General features: G+C 53.4%; 6 protein-coding genes across 6 annotated transcripts; 4 read left to right on the forward strand and 2 right to left on the reverse strand.

Annotated features, from left to right (window-relative positions):
- Window positions 1-21: 21 nt before the first annotated feature.
- Window positions 22-1,240, forward strand: N0V89_005022 (uncharacterized protein; the record flags this gene model as incomplete). Its single annotated transcript, XM_056213802.1, has 2 exons — window positions 22-304; window positions 360-1,240. 2 exons carry the CDS (start codon window positions 22-24, stop codon window positions 1,238-1,240), a joined length of 1,164 nt encoding a protein of 387 aa, XP_056071069.1.
- Window positions 1,241-1,381: 141 nt separating this feature from the next.
- On the reverse strand, window positions 1,382-2,427 carry N0V89_005023 (uncharacterized protein; the record flags this gene model as incomplete). The annotated part of the gene is made up of 3 exons (XM_056213803.1): window positions 1,382-1,753; window positions 1,809-2,094; window positions 2,267-2,427. The coding sequence occupies 3 exons, from the start codon at window positions 2,425-2,427 to the stop codon at window positions 1,382-1,384; spliced, it is 819 nt and encodes a 272-aa protein (XP_056071070.1).
- A 504-nt stretch (window positions 2,428-2,931) lies between these two features.
- On the forward strand, window positions 2,932-6,405 carry N0V89_005024 (uncharacterized protein; the record flags this gene model as incomplete). Its single annotated transcript, XM_056213804.1, has 1 exon — window positions 2,932-6,405. The coding sequence occupies one exon, from the start codon at window positions 2,932-2,934 to the stop codon at window positions 6,403-6,405; it is 3,474 nt and encodes a 1,157-aa protein (XP_056071071.1).
- A 5,960-nt stretch (window positions 6,406-12,365) lies between these two features.
- On the reverse strand, window positions 12,366-13,847 carry N0V89_005025 (uncharacterized protein; the record flags this gene model as incomplete). The annotated part of the gene is made up of 4 exons (XM_056213805.1): window positions 12,366-13,129; window positions 13,183-13,678; window positions 13,728-13,745; window positions 13,797-13,847. The coding sequence occupies 4 exons, from the start codon at window positions 13,845-13,847 to the stop codon at window positions 12,366-12,368; spliced, it is 1,329 nt and encodes a 442-aa protein (XP_056071072.1).
- Window positions 13,848-17,676: 3,829 nt separating this feature from the next.
- Window positions 17,677-18,614, forward strand: N0V89_005026 (uncharacterized protein; the record flags this gene model as incomplete). The annotated part of the gene is made up of 4 exons (XM_056213806.1): window positions 17,677-17,800; window positions 17,864-17,892; window positions 17,989-18,129; window positions 18,183-18,614. The coding sequence occupies 4 exons, from the start codon at window positions 17,677-17,679 to the stop codon at window positions 18,612-18,614; spliced, it is 726 nt and encodes a 241-aa protein (XP_056071073.1).
- A 1,848-nt stretch (window positions 18,615-20,462) lies between these two features.
- On the forward strand, window positions 20,463-21,601 carry rhp51 (RecA recombinase Rhp51; the record flags this gene model as incomplete). The annotated part of the gene is made up of 3 exons (XM_056213807.1): window positions 20,463-20,540; window positions 20,596-20,675; window positions 20,722-21,601. The coding sequence occupies 3 exons, from the start codon at window positions 20,463-20,465 to the stop codon at window positions 21,599-21,601; spliced, it is 1,038 nt and encodes a 345-aa protein (XP_056071074.1).
- Window positions 21,602-21,831: the final 230 nt, after the last annotated feature.

Consider the following 21,831-nt stretch of genomic DNA (forward strand, 5'->3'; position numbering starts at 1 on the left):
CTATACTTGAATTGCTGCATAATGTCGCACGCCCTCGTAATCGGCGCCTCGGGCCTCATCGGCTGGGCAGTCGTCGACCAACTCCTCCGCTGCTACCCCTCTCCCACTGCCTTCTCAAAAGTCACCGCGCTCGTGAACAGGCCACTAAAACTGGAAGATTCGTTTTGGCCTATTGATGGCAAAGAAAAGGCAGAGTTGGATCTGATCTCTGGCGTGGACTTGACCAGTGATGACGAGGAAGTTGCAAGGACGTTCAAGGAAAAGGTGAAGGGAGTGGAGAACATTCGCTATGTGTTTTATTTCGGTACGTCCTCCATTTCTACAGGATCTTCAGATGACGCTGAGAACAATCACCACAGCATTCAAAGAAGTCCTCAGTAGCCCCGAAGAAGAAGTCCGCACCAACGTCTCCATGATGCGCCGCCTCGTGCGCGCACTCAAAAAACTCTCCCCGTCTTTCCTATCCAGCGGCTTCCTAGTCTATCCCGGCGGGACTCGAGGCTATGGGATCTATCGTCCGGGGGGGATTTTCAGTGCTCCGTTGACTGAGTCCATGGCCGACACACTACCACCTGACTACGCGCAAACGGTGGCGTACCCCCATTACCGCGCAATGCTGGCCTCCGAAAGCGCGGGGCAATCCTGGTCCTGGTGCGAGCTCTGTCCCGACGCAATCATCGGGTTCACGCCTAACGGCTCGGGGTACTCGCTCGCGGGGCACTGGGCGGTGTATCTGTATGCGTGGAAGCTTGTGCATGGGGAAGGGGCGGAGGTACCGTTTCCAGGAACGAAAGAAGGGTACGACGCGTTGTATACGGAGACGAGTACGAGAGTGCTAGCAAGAGCTGCCATATATGCGGCGCTGCATCCGGAATCTTTCAAAGAAAAGATCTTTAATGTGGCCGATTCGGTAGAGCCGGGACGGATGCGAGATAGATGGCCTGAGATTGCGGCTTGGTTTGGGTTGAAGGGTGTACAGCCGCATAGCACGGCGAGAGTGGAGGATCCTAAGCCGAGTGACTTTATCAAGGAGCATGAAGACCGATTGAGAAAGGCGGGAGCCAAGGGTGTCTCAATTTGGAATGCGCAGCAGCTAGATAGCTATGGATATTGGTTGACATTTGACCGTCATCTCAGTCTGGAGAGGTTGCGAAAGGCGGGTTTCAAGGAAGAGAGACCGCCACGGGAGGGATGGGAAGAGGCCTTTGACATGTTCAGGAAGGCGGGCATGGTGGGGTAGAGTGTGTAGCTGAGCGTGTTGTGATACGCACCCAATATGCTCGTTGTTGAAAACATATTGTAAAGCACTCCTAGGGCAACTCAAACCCTCGTGAGTCTCCAAAATTGCTGTCCGGTACTTAAGGCGTGAACGTCAGCCCTCTCAGCTGATAGCAGCAGCCTTACGCTTCCCGTTAGTCGCTTCTGAACGGCTGATGTCCTCCTCCTTGGGATGTTCTATGTCTTTGGAGGTTTTGCCCTCGATACCAAGCTTTGGTTTAGGCTTCAGCCACCCGTCGAGCTTGTTTTTCTGACGCCCTGCTCTTTCCATCTGACTCATCGCTTCGATCTTCTTTTTCGTCGGTGCGGGCTCCTGTATCTTTGTATACGTCCCTCCGCACTCGGCTTCGTGTCTTGCCCACCATGAATCATATTTTCCTGGCGGCCGGTTCATGCTACGTTTGACAAGACCAAAGTACGGTGGCTGATCTTTACAAGACCCCGAGCATTGCCAAACGTGCGTTCTGTAGCTGTCCTATGATATATATTGAGTACGTGATTATAAGACACAGTCGCCGGGTGTAACTCACCACTTCGTCATGGAATGTGTGGAAGACGGTGATCTCGTAGTTACCGTGAGAATTGATAGCGTCAGCCAGTAGCTGGAAGCCTTCACCGTGGCCGGTACCATCGTCCCCACGTGAATGTCGCCACGAAGTCGTGATGAAGAAGTAAGCGTGAATAGCTTCATGCAACAATGTGTTGACGGTGTCGGACCTGGGTCGGTATTGCAATAGGGGCGTGCTCATCTTTAGGCGAATCCTTGTAAATTTCCCGGTTGTTGGATCCTTGGAGAGCTCACATATTCCGGCGCAACTAATGCAGGTCAGCAAGGTGGTCAGGAAATACCAAAAATCGCACGTTGTGCATGACGGAGAATGTAAGCTGCAGGAGGCACGGCCATGTATGTTTGTTAATGTTCGCTTACAGTGTCAAACGGGGGGACCAGAGCACCTCGACCCGGGGGAGTAGAAGCTTCCGAAAATACAGTACATTGTAGTAACCGAAGAGTTCGTGGATATCTACGAAAGGTTCGCCATCGCACAATATCGCGTTGAGGGCTTGCAGTGCCTGCTGTTGCTCGGCAGAAGGGTCCTCAAGGGTCCCAATCGCCTGGAGAGCGGCGACCTCGTCTGTAACAACGGGCATATTTGGATCCTTGTAGCGTCATTTAAGATTGGCGTCGCCCGCTGTCTCGGGGATCGAAGAGGGAAGTTCGCGGTTCGGGACGAGTGAATGGCTTGCAACGGGAGACAGGGGTCGTAAGGCTGTCTAGCGCCAGATTGCAGGGAGGCGAGGCGTGGTCGCTGGGCTGCAATTATGCTCGCACGTTGTTTCGAAGGCCACGGGTGAAATCGACCCCTTGGCCGCCCTTGCTTTAATAATATTACTCCCCGACACTTGCCCAACGTTGTTTACTATCACATTGACTGCAGGTTGTGCGCTGGAACAGCTCAGAAGCGCAACGAAGCTTACACAGTCGCGATCATCGCCTCCCCTGCTCATGACGCATATTGCTCCACATGCACAACATTCCACGCCCACACAATTCGACCGCGCCGCGCAACCCTAACAACACCACAGCTTCTCACACGCGTGTAAGAGCCCTAATCCGCCGCCGAATGCGGACCTTCGCCGGCGAATTCGACTGAGATGGCGGCGTCCGAGACCTTGGGCGCAGTTGATCTCGTGCGCACCTCTTCCCAGAGCTCGCACGTATCAAATGGCAGGAGGACTGGCACAGTGCGCGTCAGGCCCCTCAAACGCGCCTCGAATACATCTTTAGGCCGTTCATCGTCGCCCGTCGCCGACGACAAGAGCCTGACATCATTCCCCTCGCTGTCACCCACGCCCGACTCTTCTCCCGTGCAGTCGCGCGTTAATGGCTGGTTCCGCTCTGCTGTGGGCGCGAGCGAGCCCGGCGACAAACAGGCCGAAAACATACCCAGGAGCGCTCCAGACACGATCCAAGTTGTCTCCCCATCGCCGGAGCAAAGCAAAACCCCCGGTCCAGCCTCGACGGTGAGGAAAGTCACCAAGTCTACACAGCAGATTGTCGGGAGTTTGGTAGAAAGATCAATCTCGGTTAGAGACCGTAGTGCGCTGTTCGACGATACTCCGCCCGAAGCTTCTAAAGTTGCTGGCAATGTCCATCTTTCGAGCGACCAGAACATTCAAGACATGATCGGGCAGACTGGCGCAGTAGTCTTGGTGCGGCAGATGGCAGGGGACCTAGCGCAGCGAGATGCGCAGATCACAGCTTTACGGCGAAGAGCGGAGGAGCGTGAGAGGATCCTGCGGAAGATGCTACAAGAATGCGAGGTTTCAAATATGGATATCGAGAGCAGGCTCAGAGACTTAGAAAGGGGCCGAGGGCGTGAACAGGCGCAAAATGGACTCGCAGGCGCAAGGAAACGAGACAGCGAGGTCAATCTGGCCGGGCTACACCCGGATGATCCTATGGACCAGCGCATCGCCCGAGCTTTGGAAGACGAAATAACTGAGCACCCTGACGCCTTGGGCTTTGATTCGGGTAACAATCCGCAGGAGTTGGACAGCGCGTCAATCAGTGATATATCAGAGGCACCCAAGGAGCTAGGGCGCGGCAATTGGAGGAGTTTGCTCTTCAGCGGAACGAGTAGGAAGAGCAGCAGAGCCCCGTCCGTGGCGAGCATGATTGACAGAGACGCAGAGAGCATGTCCGCCCAGAGTCGATCCCGAGCTTCCAGTGGAGCGAAGCCGTCTCGCAAACCTATCAGCAACAGTCTGTTTGTTCCACCCGGCACAGAACAGGGTGCTGTCCCCACGTTACGTCGGCTACAAAGCCAGGACCATATCCAATCTGATCAGTCTTCCCGGAGATCGTCAACGTCAATTATGAATTGGACATTGAAAATGGTCGCAGGCAACAGTCAGGGAAATGCTGTACGAGGTCGCAAGAGTGTCACATCCGATTCCGTGGACAGAACGGCGTCCATCGATTCTGTTAGGACAATGCAGTCAGCAAATTCGGGTCAGACAGCTGCTCAGCGACGTGCCGGACGCGTGCTTGGTCCTAATGGAACCATCAAAAGCGTAACAGGAGAGAACCCGAAGAGTACAGCTATTACCCCAAGCCCGCAGCCGCCAATCCGTGGATCTAGTAATCTGGGACCCGTGGAGATGGATAGAATATTACCCGAAGACTCGCGGCCTCCAACATTGGTCCAAAATCACAACAGGTTCACAACAAACAATGAATATCTTACCGATAGATTTGGATTCATCTACGATCAGCGACGGAAGAAGAGACAGAGTGAGGCAGCTGCAGCATTGACCAAGCAAAAGCGCAGCAGCAACGTGGAGTCTTTGGGTAACCATCGATCTGCACTCCACAACATGGGCTTGGAAGATGATGGTGATGAAAACGCTCTTCAACCGACTCGTACAAATGATTCGCCCTCACCCTCACGACCTGCAAGTAGTGGTTCCGAAGACCAATTGAACAAGGCTCCTACGAAGACGTGGGCCGACTACCTCAAGCTCGCTACTCATCCCACGGAACTTTTGTCGCATACACCTGCAACAGGACCTATCACCACTGTCGACTCGGCCGAAGCTGAGATACTTGCGCCAAAACTTAGCCAGGTTGTGGTTGCCAAGCGGGGCTCTATGCCTTCCATGAGTGCAAACCCGGAGCCGTCGCCTTCACGAACTGTATCTGCAAGAGGAGAATTTTCTATTTCTTCACCCTCTGGACCGACGTCTCCCATCAGTCCCTTTCCCCCGCAGCCGCAAGCAGACCCCGTCAAGGCACTGCTTGAGCAGCTCACGGAGCTTCATGACAACCTGCAGAAAGAAAAGACAGTCAAGTGGAATGAATTCCTGCGCAAAGTCCGCGCTGAGCGAAAGCGACAAGGCGAGGCAGTGGGTGCCGGTGAAGGTCGAGGCAAAGGACTCGAGATGCCAGAATCTCAGTTGACAGATGGTGAAATCGTCGGTGTCGCAGGCCTTGGAAACAAAGGAAAAGTCGGACGCGCAAAGTGGCAGGAGTTCCGTCGACTTGTGCTCGGAGGCATTCCTGTCTCGTACCGTGCGAAGATCTGGGCTGAGTGCAGTGGGGCTTCCGCTCTGCGCATTCCTGGCTATTACGAGGATCTCATCAACAACGGAGAGGATAACCCAAGCATTGTCACGCAGATCCAGATGGACATCACGCGTACGCTTACAGACAACATCTTCTTCCGCAAGGGCCCTGGAGTTCACAAACTGAACGAAGTACTTCTCGCGTATTCGCGCCGCAATCCCGAAGTAGGCTACTGTCAAGGCATGAATCTCATCACCGCCTGCCTTTTGTTAATTATGCCCACCGCCGAAGACGCATTCTGGGTCCTCGCCACAATGATCGAGAACATCCTGCCCCAGAACTACTACGACCAACACTTGCTCACCTCTCGAGCCGACCAGTCTGTCCTGCGCGAGTACGTCGTCGAACTGCTCCCCAAGCTGTCAAACCATCTTGAGCTACTTGAAATCGAGCTCGAAGCCCTCACCTTCCAATGGTTCCTCTCTGTCTTCACCGACTGTCTCTCCGCTGAAGCCCTATACCGCGTCTGGGACATCGTCCTCTGCATGCAAGACGGCTCGACGTTCCTTTTCCAAGTCGCACTGGCCCTGCTCAAACTGAACGAGAAGCAACTCCTGCAGTGCGATACACCGGCTGCCATTTATCACTACATCAACCACCAGATGACGAACCACGCTATTAGCATCGATGGCCTTATCCAAGCCAGCGATGCGCTCAATAAGGAGGTTAAGCGCAAGGACGTCGAGGAGCGCCGCGCACGCGCTGTGGCTCATGAGCAGGAGCTTATGCGGCAGCGGGACGAGGCGCGCGAGGAACGTGCAAGGAGACGCGCTAGCAAGATATCTGAAGAGTCGGCACGCGAGCAGGATAAGGCGCCGTCCATTTCCGCAAGTCTAGACGCAGAGCTATCGTTGCACACGAGTCCCATGCCGACGCCGCTTTCGAGCGCAACACGGAGAAGCGAAGAGGAAGAAGATGCCGACCTCTTGAACGCGAGCTTGGAGAGTTTGTCGGCGAGGACGCCGATGCCTATTGAGGAGGAGAGTCTGTGGCGGGCTTAGGCCGCCTTAAAAATACCCGCCTTTCAGTACGCTGCCGTACCTTGTTTATTTCAGCACGTTCCTTTTGCGGATGGTGGAGACCTTTGCTTTTGATACCCCATACCCCGATCGCTCCTTTCAGCCTTTCCTCTTTGTCATACTTGCATAAGCGGCGTAAGGAAACATAGCATACATATACCCCCAGATTGCACGGTGGTTGGCGTCCATCAGTCGGGCTTCGGCCCAGTCTTCAGTATAGTGAAATCAATTTGACATTAGACATTAATTAAGTTTTAATATGTAATATGTACTCGAAAAGAATGCCTCGGAGCAATGAGAGCAAACATGTGTCCTGGAAGGGGAAGTCGCCATGCATCGAAATACCCCAAGATGCGTGCTGTGAATGGGAAGTATCTGCCATCGTCTTGCTGGATGCCGGACAACGCGGTGCAGATCGTAGATCAAGGTCAAACTTGAAGTCCTCCCGAATAGCATACACAGAAGCTAAAGTCATGCTGAGCCCACCCTATGATAGAACTTTCGAAATTGCAACAGACCCACAAAGAAACGTAGTCCAATGCGATGCGTGTCTTCCAATCTTTCAACACGGATCATATTCCTCTCCGATCCCATTCCCCCACTGTACCGGTCCAAATGAGCCGCGAATTTGCTCTGAAGCCACGCTGCCCCTGCTCCCCTTCCTGCTGTGAGAGATTGGAGCCATACTTTCACTGCTCCCAATCCTCATGTAAGTCACTGGTCCAGAACCCGAAGAAAACGACCCATAGGTCCGTTGGGAATGCAATGGATTGAAGTGCTCCTCGGAGCGTCTAAGCCAGCGCGCCGTTTCGGTATCATGACTGCCCAGCTGTCCGGAGCGTGCGTCACGGTTATGGATGTATGTGACAATAGCGATCGAGAGGAACGTGTAAACGGCTAGGAAGGGGAAGATGATGATAGAGAGGAGAATCTCGATTCCGGAAGGGTGTGATTGGGGTTCAAGGACGTCCTCGGGTTCATTGGACTCATCTAATGGATTTCCAAGAGCTTCCGATAACAGCGCCTCATGTGTTGATGTCGGAGGGGCCGTCTCGTCTGCTGTTGCTGGTCCTTCTGCTACTGAGGGAGCTTCTTCCGTGTAGTCTTGCGTCAGGCTGCCTTGTCGCGCCAGAGGCGACGGTTCCCTTCTCACTTGCCTGGCGGGTTGATGCCCGGAGCTCCGCCTCCTGAGAGTTTGCACCGTTAGCTCCGCTTCGGGACAGCGCCAGCAGTCTCGCAGGTCGATGAAAGATGCGTTTCTCTTCATATGAGGTTTGTGACCGCCGGGATAATTGGGTCGGGCAAATGGCTGGTAGGAGGGTCCTCTGAAGGTGCCCATGAGTTTGTCGGGGGAGTCGTTGGATATCATGATGTCTGAATTATGGAGTGACTGTGAGGTGTTGCGGGAGATGCTGACTTGGTATAGTTCCGCGGCAGTGTGTGAAGCTTCGATTTGAGGTTGTCTCGCGGCGCTGTGGGCAGGTCTAGGTCGGCGTGGTTTCTTGAAAGCCATATGCGGCAAGCACGATCGCCGCTTAGGTGGCACATACAAAGCAGCGTTTGGTGTTGATGGCAGAATCTTGACCTTTGGGACTTCACCGAGCAGCGGAAGTGAATGGCGAACTTCTGGGGTGGGAGGCAGGATGTTTATTCGCGGAGCTTTGAAAGGCGCCGACGGTGTCTGTGATATTTCTGGGGTAGGAGGTAAGACGTTGACACGTGGGATCGGAACTGGAAAGGGCGATGGAGGCGATTCTGGCTTCCACAATGAGACCCGGACAACCCTTTCGGCGCTCTTGGTGCGCTTCATGAGAACTCGTCTGCATCTCCGAAAATGGGCTCTATGGGGAGACGTTTTCTGAACAGTAGACCGAGGAGATGATGTTTCGGAGAGGAGGGTAGACAGGCTGGAGCTTGAATCCATGCTTTCGGGAGCGGCGACTCTCATGGCGGGTCCACTATTGGATCTGTCTGGATGTACAGGCGCAGAGGCATAGGCGAGGTTGTCGCAATACGTGCGTGTGTTGGCAGTGTAGTGGGAAACGGGTTTTGAGTGCCTAGGAAGCCAAATGTGTTTCGATACTGTGCATCTGTTGGGAGCCTTTTCCCGGGTGTTTGAATCGATATATTGTAGGTGATTAGGTTTGCGTTGGGCATGAGTCCGGGAATAATAGTGTCGTACCGGTGGCATGCGAACAATGTCCGAATAACTTCCTTCTACAAACCCAGCCTGTTCCGTGCGGCCTTACAACAAGAGATAGAATGTTATGGACAAAGCGTCTCGCTGGATTGCTTGTGTTCATGTGTCACTGGCCGTCAAAGGCAGATCAGTACCGCACATGTGCTCATCGATCTCAAAGTGGTCGGCCAGTATCCTCCCAACTAATCGGATCGCAGTCGATGACGCCCCATGGTGCATGTAAGGCCACTTTGGTTGTATTACATTGGTTACCGTAATCGTCAAACCTGGGGGTGAGGCTCCGCAGGGGGAGTCTCAACAGAAAAGGCACATTTCGCCGCACCTATTAATGTGCCCGCTTACTCATTGGAAGGGATGTGTTCATAGCGAGACTTGTCGACCATCACCGCCAACCTAGTGTCGCGTCTCTGCGAGTAGAAAGACACATTCTTCTCCCTCTTCGCGCCGTGTCTTCGATACTTCTTACGCAAGACGGTGTTCGGCCAACAGTGAGGCCAAGCGAATTCCGCTGCCATCTGAGTCTAGTGCACTTTTCAATACATTCCTCCCTTGACATTAGCCTCAGCATGTGTCGCTCCACGCTCGACGCGCGTGCGTATGCGTACGCGTAAAGCTTTGAAATCCGTGCATGTCTCAAAGTTGACATTGTCGAATGCAAAGAAAAAAAAGCCGAGTATAGTATTAACGTAAGAGTATGTCAGTGATAAAAAGAGGGTGGCTACTCAAAAGCCAAAAAGACAAGTTTTCCGTTACCGGGAATCGCTAGTCAATATTAGTTATTGTGATCGTTTGGCAGATCGAACTGGCGCAACTTACAACCCGGCTCTCGTCGGAGGCTGACATTGGCTCAAGAGCTGATGAAAGCGACGGATGCTAGCCGATCTGAGTTGAATTAGGACGTGTTTGACTGAAGCGGATGGCAGTCAACACTTACACACCATAACGGATGACCGTATTTGATTGGATGGCAAATTCTCGAATTCGTAAATATATGTGCCAATGTCGTTGCACCCATGTGGCAGCGTGCACATCAGAGGAATTTTCAGTTTACGGCAATGCGATGGCTTGCATGTGGGGTTGTAGATAGCTCGAGTGCGCCTCGCTTGTTAGCTGCGTAATGGCACTAATCATTGGTTCCGTTGGGACCACAATGACAAGCAAGCGATCATGTGTGGCTTACAGCTGCAGGTGCTAGATACTCATTCAAAATTGTACAGTGTGGTGGGTGGGAACATAGATGCTGTCTCGCGCTTCGAATTTATTGTCGCTACTCTGCATGAAAATTTCCCTGTCCTTCAGGACTGTGGCCGGCTGTTGTAGGAAAAGGGACGAGTCCTAAACAGAAGTGTAGCGTCAAAAGCTGGATGAGATATCGTGGATTTCACCCTCCTAAACCTATCTTGTATGTGTATACCTCTGTGGGAATGATATTTGTAGCAGAGGATTTATCCTCCGTTACCAATCCTCTTCCCTAACTAAACTACCATCGATCCAGGATCTGAAGGGACTGGTTGTAGGCTTAGATCCCATTGGATCCTCAAGTTGGCAAGATTGATTCAAAGTGCCCACCTGACACTCTTCGCATCCCCGTTGCTCAAACACTGCGAGCCTGTGCAATCCGTCGAGCATGGACAGGCAGGATACATTGCAAGCTACATCCAGAGTGTCAATATAATGACCAAATAGGACATCTTTCTACGATTTGAATAACAAGGAGGCAGAGTCAACTACCTATGGTATGTACGCCTTGTGCCTAGCCCGTCTAATAACAAAATCGAACGAAGACGGGAGCGAAAGTGGCGCATTCGAAATTGCAGAAGTGTGCGGATGAGAAGCGTGAGTTGGAAAGGACAAAGTACATATTGGACCCGAGGTCAACAGACAGTTCAAGACACGATGCATCACTGACCTTCCCATAGGCTGTACAAGTTGATCAGAGAGAGGTCACGCGCCGGGGAGGAATAGAAGCTTCTTCAAATCTTGTTCACGTTGTGGCCCCTTGACCGGACGATCATGCAACGAGCAGGGTCTGGGAGCGATGTGGAAGTTCACTCATGGCTGCATTCGAACGTGCGAGGTGTCATCCTGGGCTCGGACGAGTGTCATGGAAAGGTTGTCACTCTGTCTCGACCGCTAAACATGCGAATTGAAAATCCAGTCATGGAAAATTGAGCTATTGTTTGAACCTGATGAAGACCCTTTGAAGCCAATGCGAAAAGGATGGCAGTGGTTACGAGTGAGTAAGAGGTCATGAAGCAGAGTTCTTAAGAGCTTCAGTGGCTGACTGGGAGCGCCCTCTAGCTACGACGTACACTTCATTACTGACATTCCACGAGTCCTACCTTTGCTCACTCCCTGCCCCTGCAAGCGTCCTCCACCCTTCCCATTGAATCCCTCATCCCCACCTCGTACCCCAAAACACCCCACCCCACACCCAAGACCTATCCAAGACTTATCCAAGACCATCCAATAGTCTACCGTCTCATCTCACGAGTCAACAGAGCGCAGACTCCCGCGGACTACTCTCCACAGGCATCAAGATCGCGAATCCGAGCGACTAGAACCCCATCCGCTAAACACGCAACTTGTTAACAAGTGTAAAACCTTAGCTCGCAACCACGCGGCAGCCTTCGCGCAACAGCGAGCGCCACAGAGTGCCGAGAACCGAGTAGTGATCGGAGAACCGCGCGTGCAGCTAGAAAGAAAAGTCCCACAGCGGATGTTACGTCTCGTTGGCGGACACGTTGGGCAGAAAAATGCTGTCTGTCCAGTACGCGGTGCCAGTAGTTGCTACCCTCAGTAAAAGAAGAGCCGCAGAGCCGCGTACCTTCATCTTACGCGCGAGACCATCGATTTGACGCGCGGTACCTGAGCTACGCAACCAAATCCACGGTCCGCATTCCTCCGCGCATCAATACGGCAGGAGTATCCGCGCCCGCATTGCTGACACTACTGGGAAACGAACGAAGGATGCGAAACAAAACGCCGGGAAACGCCCCAGGTGCCGGCCTTAACCCTCGCGTAGATCATCCGCGTCCGAAATTGCGCTTTGCTTCGCGAATCGCGAAATCGGGATTCCTATGACCCGTGCACCACGGACAAAGTGCTGACGAGGCGCGCCGTTGGGCTACCAGGCTTTAAAAGTCTAATTGCAGTTCACACTAGCAATGCTCGTCGCATGGAGCGTATTTCATTCGCATGGATGTACCCGTTTGTTCATAATCAAACAGGAGGGAGTGCACATACATTGGGCAGGGCAAGCGAAGTGCATATGCAATGTGGTGTACTATGATGCAAGATGCTTTGACACATGTACTGGCTATGCACAGGAGTTCGTTAATGCTGCCTGACTGCGAGGACAGCAGTGGCCGTAGTATACAAATGCGACTTTTGAGGACTCAGTGTCCACCGTGCCCTGCCTGAAGAGGCATTCCACGGAGTAATCAAAGACTAAACCAAACCAAGACATGCAATCCGATATGCTCGCGTGTAAATTCGCTTCAGGAACGCCATGCAGAAGAATGTGATGAGTGCCAGTTGGCAAAAGCCCAATCCCGTTGGCACGCGACCTTGCATGCATTTTGATGATGTTTCAGATGTAACGCCGGCCCATGATGTTGTAATGTGGTACGAGAATGTAAGGAGGTTCCAGATGTGAAGTTACGCGCGTGTAAACCCACCGACCTGGGAACTGCGATCGCCCATGTCATGACGACAGGGCATATGCAAGGAAATCATCGTCCTAGACTTGTTCGACGAAGTGGGATGTTCTTGAAGCGGAGCTGGAAGTCCGACGTTTCTTTTGAAGGCGTTTCGACTGGCGTTTCTCTGCAGCTGGCGCCGGCTGTTCTTCCTCTGGGCTTGGTAGCGTACCCGGGCGGAGGATCTCGAAGCCGGAGTTGACCTTGCGGAGGACCTGGCCGTTGCCGTCACGCTGTTCGTTTTGAGAAGTATTCACCTGAATCGGCATCTCATCGTACGAAAACTGATGCTGCGGACCTTTCGGTTGGTAGACGTCGGGCAGGTAGAATGGTCGTGGTGCATAGCTCTCAAGTAGAGGAACGGCTTGCTTGGCTTGGCTTGCGGAAGGGCTCTCCATGGCTGGTGAGACGTCTTGGGGAGCTGCAGCAGGAGCTGGAGGAGGAGAAGGAGATTTCTGTTGAGGCACAAAATAGTCAACACCATTGACTGTTCCAATTTCTTCAGGGTGCTTAATGTTATCCGCAACACTTGCCCATTCGCCGCTATTACCTGGTCTAAATCGTGGCCGTGGGGTGAGCTGTCCGGTCTCAGCAACGTGGGACATGCGATGGCTTTGAAGCAGATCCAGATCGGTTCGCGGGTCGACGGGCATGTAGTGTGAACGCTGTTTAGGGTTGATGTAGGCGGGTTCGTATGGTCGACGTTCGGGAGACTCAGACTCGTCGCTCGTCCGGCGACTTGATTTGCCAGAGTTCTCGCGGGAGCTTCCCGAGCTAGGTTGGTCACTGATAGGTTCGCGACGCGCTGAAAGAAGCGTTAGTATTAATGCGGAGAGGTGCCATCAAACAAAGACTCACAAGAACAGGGTCCAGAGGAAGGTCCTCCCTCCAGTGCCTGTAACGTTCTTGACATGTTATAGCTATATCTATTCATGGAAACGGGTGGTCGTCCGCGACCGGGTGACGTTGAGCGAGAGTCGTTGGTAAGTATACGTTCGGCGCCAACAGCCATATCGAAGGAGCTAGGTGCTTTGGAACTGGAATTGCTCGAAAGGAGTGCTTGTGGAAGCTCGAGCTGAGAGCTGTTGTGGCTACGCGGGAGCTTGAAGTCGGTAATGGATGAGCGGCTGCTACCAACGGGCGTGTTGCTGCGGGAGATCCAGACACCGTCAACCTCAATGCCGCTCTCAATGGCGCGGATACCGAACGGCACGTCATCTTTGGTCTCTTCGCGCTGTGCTTCCAACATCTCAGGCGTCGGCGCGGCCTGTTTGCCCTTCTCGACCTTGGAGTATTTCGCAATGCGATAACGGTCGTATTGCAGTTTGACGAGGCCTATGAGGATGGTCGCAACCTGGAAGAATTAGCGATGCTGACATGGGAATATTTAGGACGAGTCGTACAATGCCGCAGGCGAGAACCTATCACAGCGTTAGCAGGCAACTACAGATAAACCTGACAAGACAACCCACGAAAGTCATTTTCTGCCATAGCTCCCAACCGTTGAAGAACTCTTTGCCCATGGTTGTGGAGGTAGAGACCGACTAGGATCCAGGGTTCGATACAGTATTGACGGGCGGGGTGGTGGATCGGTCGTCAAGAATGTAGGAAGGTGCAGACCGGAGCAGTTCCGCGAGTCAAACGCAGTCGACGTCAGAAGATCGGGGGACAAGGTGAGGGGTATTAGATACTAGCAACGGTGCTGTAGAGGTGATAGAGGGCTGCCCGGTAGCGGGAGACGCACGATCGGCGTGGATGGCTGAGGGCTAATTAATGTCTGTTCACGCGCCGTTGGAGTGGTTGCCGGATGTCTTGAACAGGAAGCTAGGATGCGGTGCAGCAAGAATCCCGTGACTTGGCAATTGGTCGTCCACGATTGAAGAGCAGCGAGGGACGAGTGCAGACTAGCATTCCAGTGCCAGCAAGGCGGTGAGGAGTCAAGCGAATGTGGAGGTAACGAGTGTGAGAGCGAGCGAGGGAGCAGCGAGGGGAAGGGTGTCACAAGCCGTGATTCAGAGAGAGCATGTGTACTCGCGTCCAAGATATACCTGAGGGTAGCGTGCCAGCCTCGTGCTCTGGGGAGGCGATCCTAGGGTGCGTTTCCTGGGGCGGGGGTGGATTGGCGGGCAGTAGGAGGGGGCATGGGGCAGGAGTCAACTTTATGGGAAGCATCAGGAGACGGCCTACCAGCAGCACCGCGCAACACCAGTTTGTACCAGCATCCACTCTGCAGGAAACAACGGAGCCTGCTGCGATGACATCCTGGTCTGATCCAAGACGACCACTCTGCGCGAGATGCTTCCATGCACGCCATCGCGAGCCTTGGACCGCGCTTGCACCGGAGCGCCAACCGCAGCGGGTGGGCGGCTGGGCGTTATCCCGCTGGCGAACCCAGTCTTCTCGAAATAGACGATGCGATCTGCGAGATCCCAAACGTTGGTCGTCAGGCATCGCCCGTCTAGTTGAGCCATGGTGGCGCCGCGTTGCGGGAAAGAGAGCTTCTGCACGGCGTGTCCTCGTCGTTCTGCTCAGCACCGGTTGTGTGACCACGCACACGCGTGCCGCACTCTATTCCTCGACGGAGATGGGAATTGGAAGACCATCGACGTCTACTCTGGGTGTCGTGGCGCTGTGCACGGTGCAGAAGCGAGCGCGCCATCCAGCCTGTCTTGGACAAGCTGTACGAAGAGCTGGGCAAGCGTATCCGTCTTGGACACGAATGCGCTCGGCTGAAGGTTGGCAAGTCGGCTCTCTTCTCCAATACCAGTACGTTGAACAAGCAACCACCAGCACGCTGCGGAGGGACTCCGTCGAGCGCCGCCTAACCTCCTGGCATTTGGACGTGCCGACGCGGTGCATGCTGCAGATGTGGCGCCGAGCAACGGTCGGGGGGTGCACGCCGCCGCACACCAACTGCAACGTCTCTCGTGCCCTGATCTGCCGTGCCTCTGCTACATGCTCGCAGAAAGTGCAATTGTGACGCAGGTGCCCTTACCGTGGACCTTTGCTTGTCCCACTATGCTCAAGTGGAACATCCATCCATCCGTCCGTGGGGCTTCTCCTCAACACAAGCATGCAATTTCCACTTTCCAAGCACTTTGACACCTGCTTCGCCTGGCACAGCGCCGTTTGCTGCTCGTCGCGCTTAGGGTGCCCGTTGGACCACGATCCATCTGTTGGCTGGCTAGTGCGATGCTACCTCTGCTGGCGTGTCCGATTGCCGTTCGTACCTGGCGGATGACGCCCGCCCAGCCGCCGACACAGAGTGTCCTCTATGGCCTTGGACCATGGTCGGGAGCACAGCGTCAAAACGCCGTATTGATTTGCGCCGCACCGCCTTGTGTAACTGCAGCCCGAACAGCTCTCACCGCTTCCTGTACGTAGCCGCGAAAGAGTAGACTTACAGCCTTGGCCCTGGACCATCTACGAATCCTTCGTGCGAGTCAAGATCATACATCTTGCATACTTCCAATATTAGCGACATGACTGTGTGTCCAGTGAGTGGTATCGATTGGCGAAGACGAGAGATCCACAACTGTTTGCAGTCTAGTGATGCCCAAAACACTAGTTACGCCTCGCTTCACGTTGCCAGCCTGTCGATGTTAATCGCCGCAATGGACTCAGATCACTCCAGACCAATGCACTGGCGCCTGCTATGACGGCCACATTTGCACTATGTACAGCGTATATCGCTCCGAGGCCCCATTCTATCAGGCTAACCTCAGCAACTTGAAATAGTTTCACAGTTTAAATCTTGCACAGAGCTCACACGAGACGAGTATCGTCGTCACTGGCTCCGTGGCCAACTCTTCCCACTAAAGGCATAAAGCAAGCTGACTTGTTGAGTTTCTCGACACCTACATTCAATAGTCAAGTGGAAGATCACAATAAGTCTGTGGTTGTACGGAATTGATGACTATGGAAGACATGCTCGCTTGTGCCTGAATTACTTTCGGACCGCTGGCATGTCTCAGATCTTTGCAGGGCCGTGAAAGGGCCTGCCCTGACAACTGTACCAGCTTCCGCAGGGACATGCTGCGAAGAACACTCGTTACAGCCTTGTTCCATGTAGACCGCTTACGCCAACGACATCCACCCATGTAAATAGGAAATATGCCCGGAAATAGCATGTAGCCTGGAAAGGAGAACCACAATGAGTTTCTCGACGGAACCTCTTTCTTCACCGTCTGATCGAGCTGAACGAAGTACCCTACCTCGACAGGCGCAAGCGAGCATCGATCAGAGCCTCAATATTCCTTTGTACAACATTGGACAGCTGAGCAGCATCTGCCTCGTACTCTTATGTTCTAGTAGATTCACCATTACAGCTAAGGCGATAACGTGACTGGATAGTTGGAAAGGTCTTCTACTTTGGGTAAGTCCCAGGCGGCTTGATGGATGTGGTGTATGCTCAGAAGCCCCCCGCGCAGCATCAACAGCTCACCTAGGATCCGAACAACGTAAAATGCACGCTGTCACGCAGCATGCAAGATCTGGGATCCAGAAGCAGCATCAATGGTCCTTTCAAACAGTTCTGCGCCGAATGTTGGAAGGCGCGGTCAAGAGTCACTACTGAAAACCAAGGTTCGACCAGAATCCCCGCACAGTGTATGCATACGGACTTGGCTATAGCTGCAAATGCGGGCTGCACGCCGTGTTTTGCATGTTGCAGCGAGCCTCGCCAAAACGTTTGTGATCCGTGACATGGTTGCAGGGCCGCGTGGGTTGACCATGTGATATCGAGATGGGCGCTTCGACAGAACTTCAGGCCACGGGCTGCCGTGCCGTCGTAGCATGGTGTGGCGATAGGCTCCTCCGACTGCGGAAGCACGAGACCGTCATTGGCCGGGAGGAATGTGCGCGAGTACTGTAAGAACGGAACTTGGGGCTGAGGAAGGTTTTCGCGGTGCACCAGCTGAGCAAGCCGAAAGTCTGGTTCCTGACTCCAGTTTTCGTTTCATGCAGGGACCGGCAACAAGAACGTGTGAGGCTGCGCGGTCCCTGTTTCAAAAGCCTGTGGATGCGATGATCGTGGTCAAAGCAACTCAGCCGAGAGAAACGCAAGAGTGCCGTTTCGCACCGCGGTACCAAGACTTGCAGAGAGCAAAAAAATGTCTTCACCGTTGAAGAGTCCAGCCGGGCAACAGATGGCCAGAGGATGAGGCCGGGGCATCCGAGCCCGACCATGTGCCGAGGCGATGCTCTGCCCTCATTCGGCAATGCTTCACGTCACCAAGGCCAGTTCTAAGCCACTGCAACCCAAGCCACTTCATCTTTCACAACTCGGTGCACAACCGCCCCTCCAGACCCCCCACCTCTCCGCACTCTATTATCGCCGTTTTCGTTTGCGCCATGCCTATCCGCAATCCCTTCCGCCGCACTCCGGGCGCTGAGGTCGTTGACGATGCCAAACACGACAACGACGCTGGCACCAAGCCTCTTCAGATCAAAGAACCCACCGAGTACAAACTGAGCGGTACGTTCTGCGCCGGAAGCGCCATGTTTCTAAATTCTGGGTTGAGAAGCTGACACCTTCCAGAGATCAACGATAGTGGTGTCTACCTACCTGTAAGACTGCATCCGATAGTGGCCATGTCTACCGTTCCGGAACTTGACTGTGACATGTCTGTACTCCAGTGGCGCCTGTTCTGACACACGCTGCAGCCATCACCAACCGAGAAGCCCACGTTCTGGCATTCCAAGTCCAATGTCTCCACCACATCTTCCAACCACAGGAGCCTCCTAAGCGAGAACGAGCCCTTTAGCATCTCGCGAGAGAGCTTTGATTCCTACAGGAGATCATTTGTACGTCTGCACCAGGCCTGTACTCTTAACGCGGAACACTCATGGTAGCACAGGACATTTCCGCACGTTCTCCCATCCCGGATTGTCTGGACCCGCGGACGCGCCAATCTCTCGATGCTCGCAGGTCGCTCGACACCCGGCGCTCGCTCGACGTGCGCCGCTCGCGGGCCCCACCGAGGGCGTCGTTACAGGAGCGCCGTCCCGGCAGCAGCACAAACGAGGGCGTGCCCGAAGAAGGAGGCTTCGAGGACGTCGGGCTGAACGATGAGCCGAAGCCACAGCCGAAGAAGCGTGGCATCTTCTCGCGATTTGGCGATAATCACGATGCCGACGTTGCAAAGGAGGATAAGCCGGCCAGTCACCACCACTTCACATTCACGGGTCGCAAGAGGGCACAGAGCGGCGGTCAAGGATCTGAGATGAAGAGCATGTCGAAACCGTCGACTCCACAACCGCCCACGGCCGAGGCTGTTGAGGCACGTTAGATTCCCACTTGACATGTTGACACGATACGTTTGGAGTACGATCGGCATCGCATCGTACTGGCACGGGAAGCCTATTAGAGTCTTGATTGACAGGCGTTTGGCTGACACTGGCGTTAAGAAGATTGGGTTTCCGCAGCATATCCAGCATACTGGGAGGTTCGGCTGCATACAATCGCTACCCCACGCTACATACGCTTTGTAGCGTTCTTGCGAGGACTCACGAGCTCCTATCTAATAATCAATGTTAATCTTCGCATCTTGCTACTGCGCGCAACATCGTGGGTCCCCAGCTTTTGCAAAGTTACAGCACGTGGTTTGCGGTATGGAACCTTGGTTCTGCACGGGAGTCGTTGATTCCGGTTCCGTTGGTTCCGTGTGCGTCATTGTACGCTAGCGCAGGTCGCTGTGGGGGGCGGGAAGGAAGGTTTGCCAGTTTCCCTGTCGATCGTATCTTATCGCGGGGTTAACTAAGGATGGCAACGGCTGATAGTCAACCACCTTTGGAACCATTCAGTTGGTGTAAGTGAAGCTACAGGACGTGCTACTTACGTGTTCAACCATTGTGAAAAAAAGTCTGCTTCGCGGATTTGCTTTTAGAAGGGACCCATAGTATGTATATACATGGATGTCCTGAACGTACTACAATAGAATGCAAATGATCGTTGCGCTGCAAACCATGACACTCAATCATGCTGCTATACAACTCCAAGACCTCTCCCATGGGAAACATGAGCCTACTACTCTAGACCGATTATGCAGTGCGAGCGCCCCTACGTATAGGTTACTACATAGCTCAATTAGTTTAATATTTGTGACTCGATCTGCGAGTTGGTGTCGGTGATGCCACGACAATTCAATCGATTTCATGAATATCTCACTGTACTCACTGTATTCGGCTAAAATGGCCTGTGAAGAGCATGGACTAGTATACAGAGAACACGACTATGGTCTCATCGCGTCCCCTTCGCACATTATCATCGACTACTATCTGACGAGCTTGAGGAGAAACGTTGAAGAACTGAGAGCGTTCATCCCATTCACAGAGACCTACAGAAATGTAATGCCATATCTGGGAAGTAATATCGTAGGAACACCCGCGAGAATCTATGGACATGAGCGTACCGTGAGGACCTACGACGCCGTTGAACTAATTGCGTTCCGCTTTCTCTGTTCAATACTTCTTATTCTATAACTCGACAGATATCTCATAATGTGATCCCTACACTTGCGACGGTGCCTTATTGATTGATCGGACCAAGGCAGTTCGTACGACCAATGCGTGCACTGCTGAATTACTCCTGATGGCTTCTGAACTACCAGTGCGTCCGTTACACAAACAAGTTTGGGTTGGCAATATGTCAGTTACTCAAGCATGTTCCGATGGTGCATGATAATCTGCACTAGTACAAGGTTGTTACTCCTTTGAGGGATGGAGCCAAGAGAGTGAGGGCGGAGTTCAGAGTACAATTGCAGAAGGACGAATTCAAACTTCTTCACCTAGACTAAGTCCAAGTATCCCCTGCACACTGGAAAGGATGCTGAGATTTGCTGTGTCAACTTATCAAACCTTTGACAGTGCAATCACGCGTCCCTACTGATAGTTGCGACATTCATTTAGAACAGCGCGTGCGATCGACTGGTGTGTGTATGTAGTTCGACGCATGGCGGGGTTGAGATATGGAAGCCATGCGGCCCCGGGAGCAACTGATCATGTGATAGCGCGTTCCACGCTAAAGCCGCACTGACAATTCAACGCGTTGTCTTCGCCACCTTCCCAGGCTTCTTCTTCCCACCAGCTCCTAGCGACCTTTTACCACTCCAATATCTTAACGTCTCCGTGCCAGCACCATGAGTAACGAAGAAGAGCAATATGACGAGAGCGCAATGGGTGCACCCGGTGCTCCAACGCCTGTCTCCGCGCTCGAGGTACGCGTCGTCGCATTCGTACGGCGGCAAGCGCAAAGCTAACAACAGTACGTAGGGCATCAATGGATTGACTGCACGAGACATTAAGCTCATAATGGAGGGAGGTTACAATACTGTCGAAGCCATTGCATACACGTAAGTATGGTGCCCCGCATAGCGAGTAGTGGCTAATGGGAGACAGACCTAAACGGCAGCTTGAGCAGATAAAGGGCATATCGGAACAGAAAGCAGGCAAACTCCTGCAAGAAGCCGCAAAGCTAGTACCAATGGGCTTCACCACCGCCACAGAGATGCACCAGCGTCGAAGCGAACTTATCTCAATAACGACCGGATCGAAACAGCTGGACACCTTGCTCGCAGGTGGCATTGAAACTGGTTCTATAACTGAGATCTTCGGCGAGTTTAGGACTGGAAAGAGTCAGATATGTCACACGCTCGCGGTGACCTGCCAGCTGCCGTTTGATATGGGCGGTGGCGAGGGCAAGTGCCTGTACATTGATACTGAAGGCACGTTCCGTCCGGTTCGTCTACTTGCCGTCGCAAACAGGTACGGTCTGTCCGGAGAGGAGGTGCTGGACAACGTCGCGTATGCCCGCGCGTACAATTCTGACCACCAGCTGGAGCTCCTCAATCAAGCCGCGCAGATGATGACTGAGACACGTTTCTCATTGCTTGTCGTCGACTCTGCCACTTCGCTCTACCGGACAGATTTCTCTGGTCGTGGAGAGCTCTCAAGCCGTCAGACTCACTTGGCCAAGTTCATGCGCACGCTGCAACGGCTTGCTGATGAGTTTGGCATCGCGGTCGTCATTACCAACCAGGTCGTGGCCCAAGTGGATGGAGGACCAAGTGCAATGTTCAACCCTGATCCGAAGAAGCCTATTGGTGGCAACATCATCGCTCACGCAAGTACGACACGTCTTAGCTTAAGGAAAGGTCGAGGAGAAACGCGAGTGTGCAAGATCTACGACAGCCCTTGCCTACCTGAAAGCGACTGTCTGTTTGCCATCAACGAGGACGGTATCGGGGACCCCAAAGAGAAGGATCTCGAGAATCATTAGTCACATCTCTGGGCGCAGCGAGGCGCAATGGGGAGATACGAGTTTTTTCATAATGCATAGGCGGCGTAGACGGGGGCATGGGTACATTTGGTTGGCTGGCTTTCTGAGCAGGCGTTTTCTCTGTGTTATGTTGATATGCTATTGCGCAGATATCCTTGCAAATATACGATGTCTTGATGAATCGGGCTGGTAGTGATCAGTCCAAGAGGCTATGCTTGGACAGTCATCTG

The sequence above is a fragment of the Didymosphaeria variabile genome (genome assembly GCF_027946475.1).
Source record: "Didymosphaeria variabile strain IMI 356815 chromosome Unknown scaffold_4, whole genome shotgun sequence".
Classification (NCBI taxonomy): Eukaryota; Fungi; Ascomycota; class Dothideomycetes; order Pleosporales; family Didymosphaeriaceae; genus Didymosphaeria; species Didymosphaeria variabile.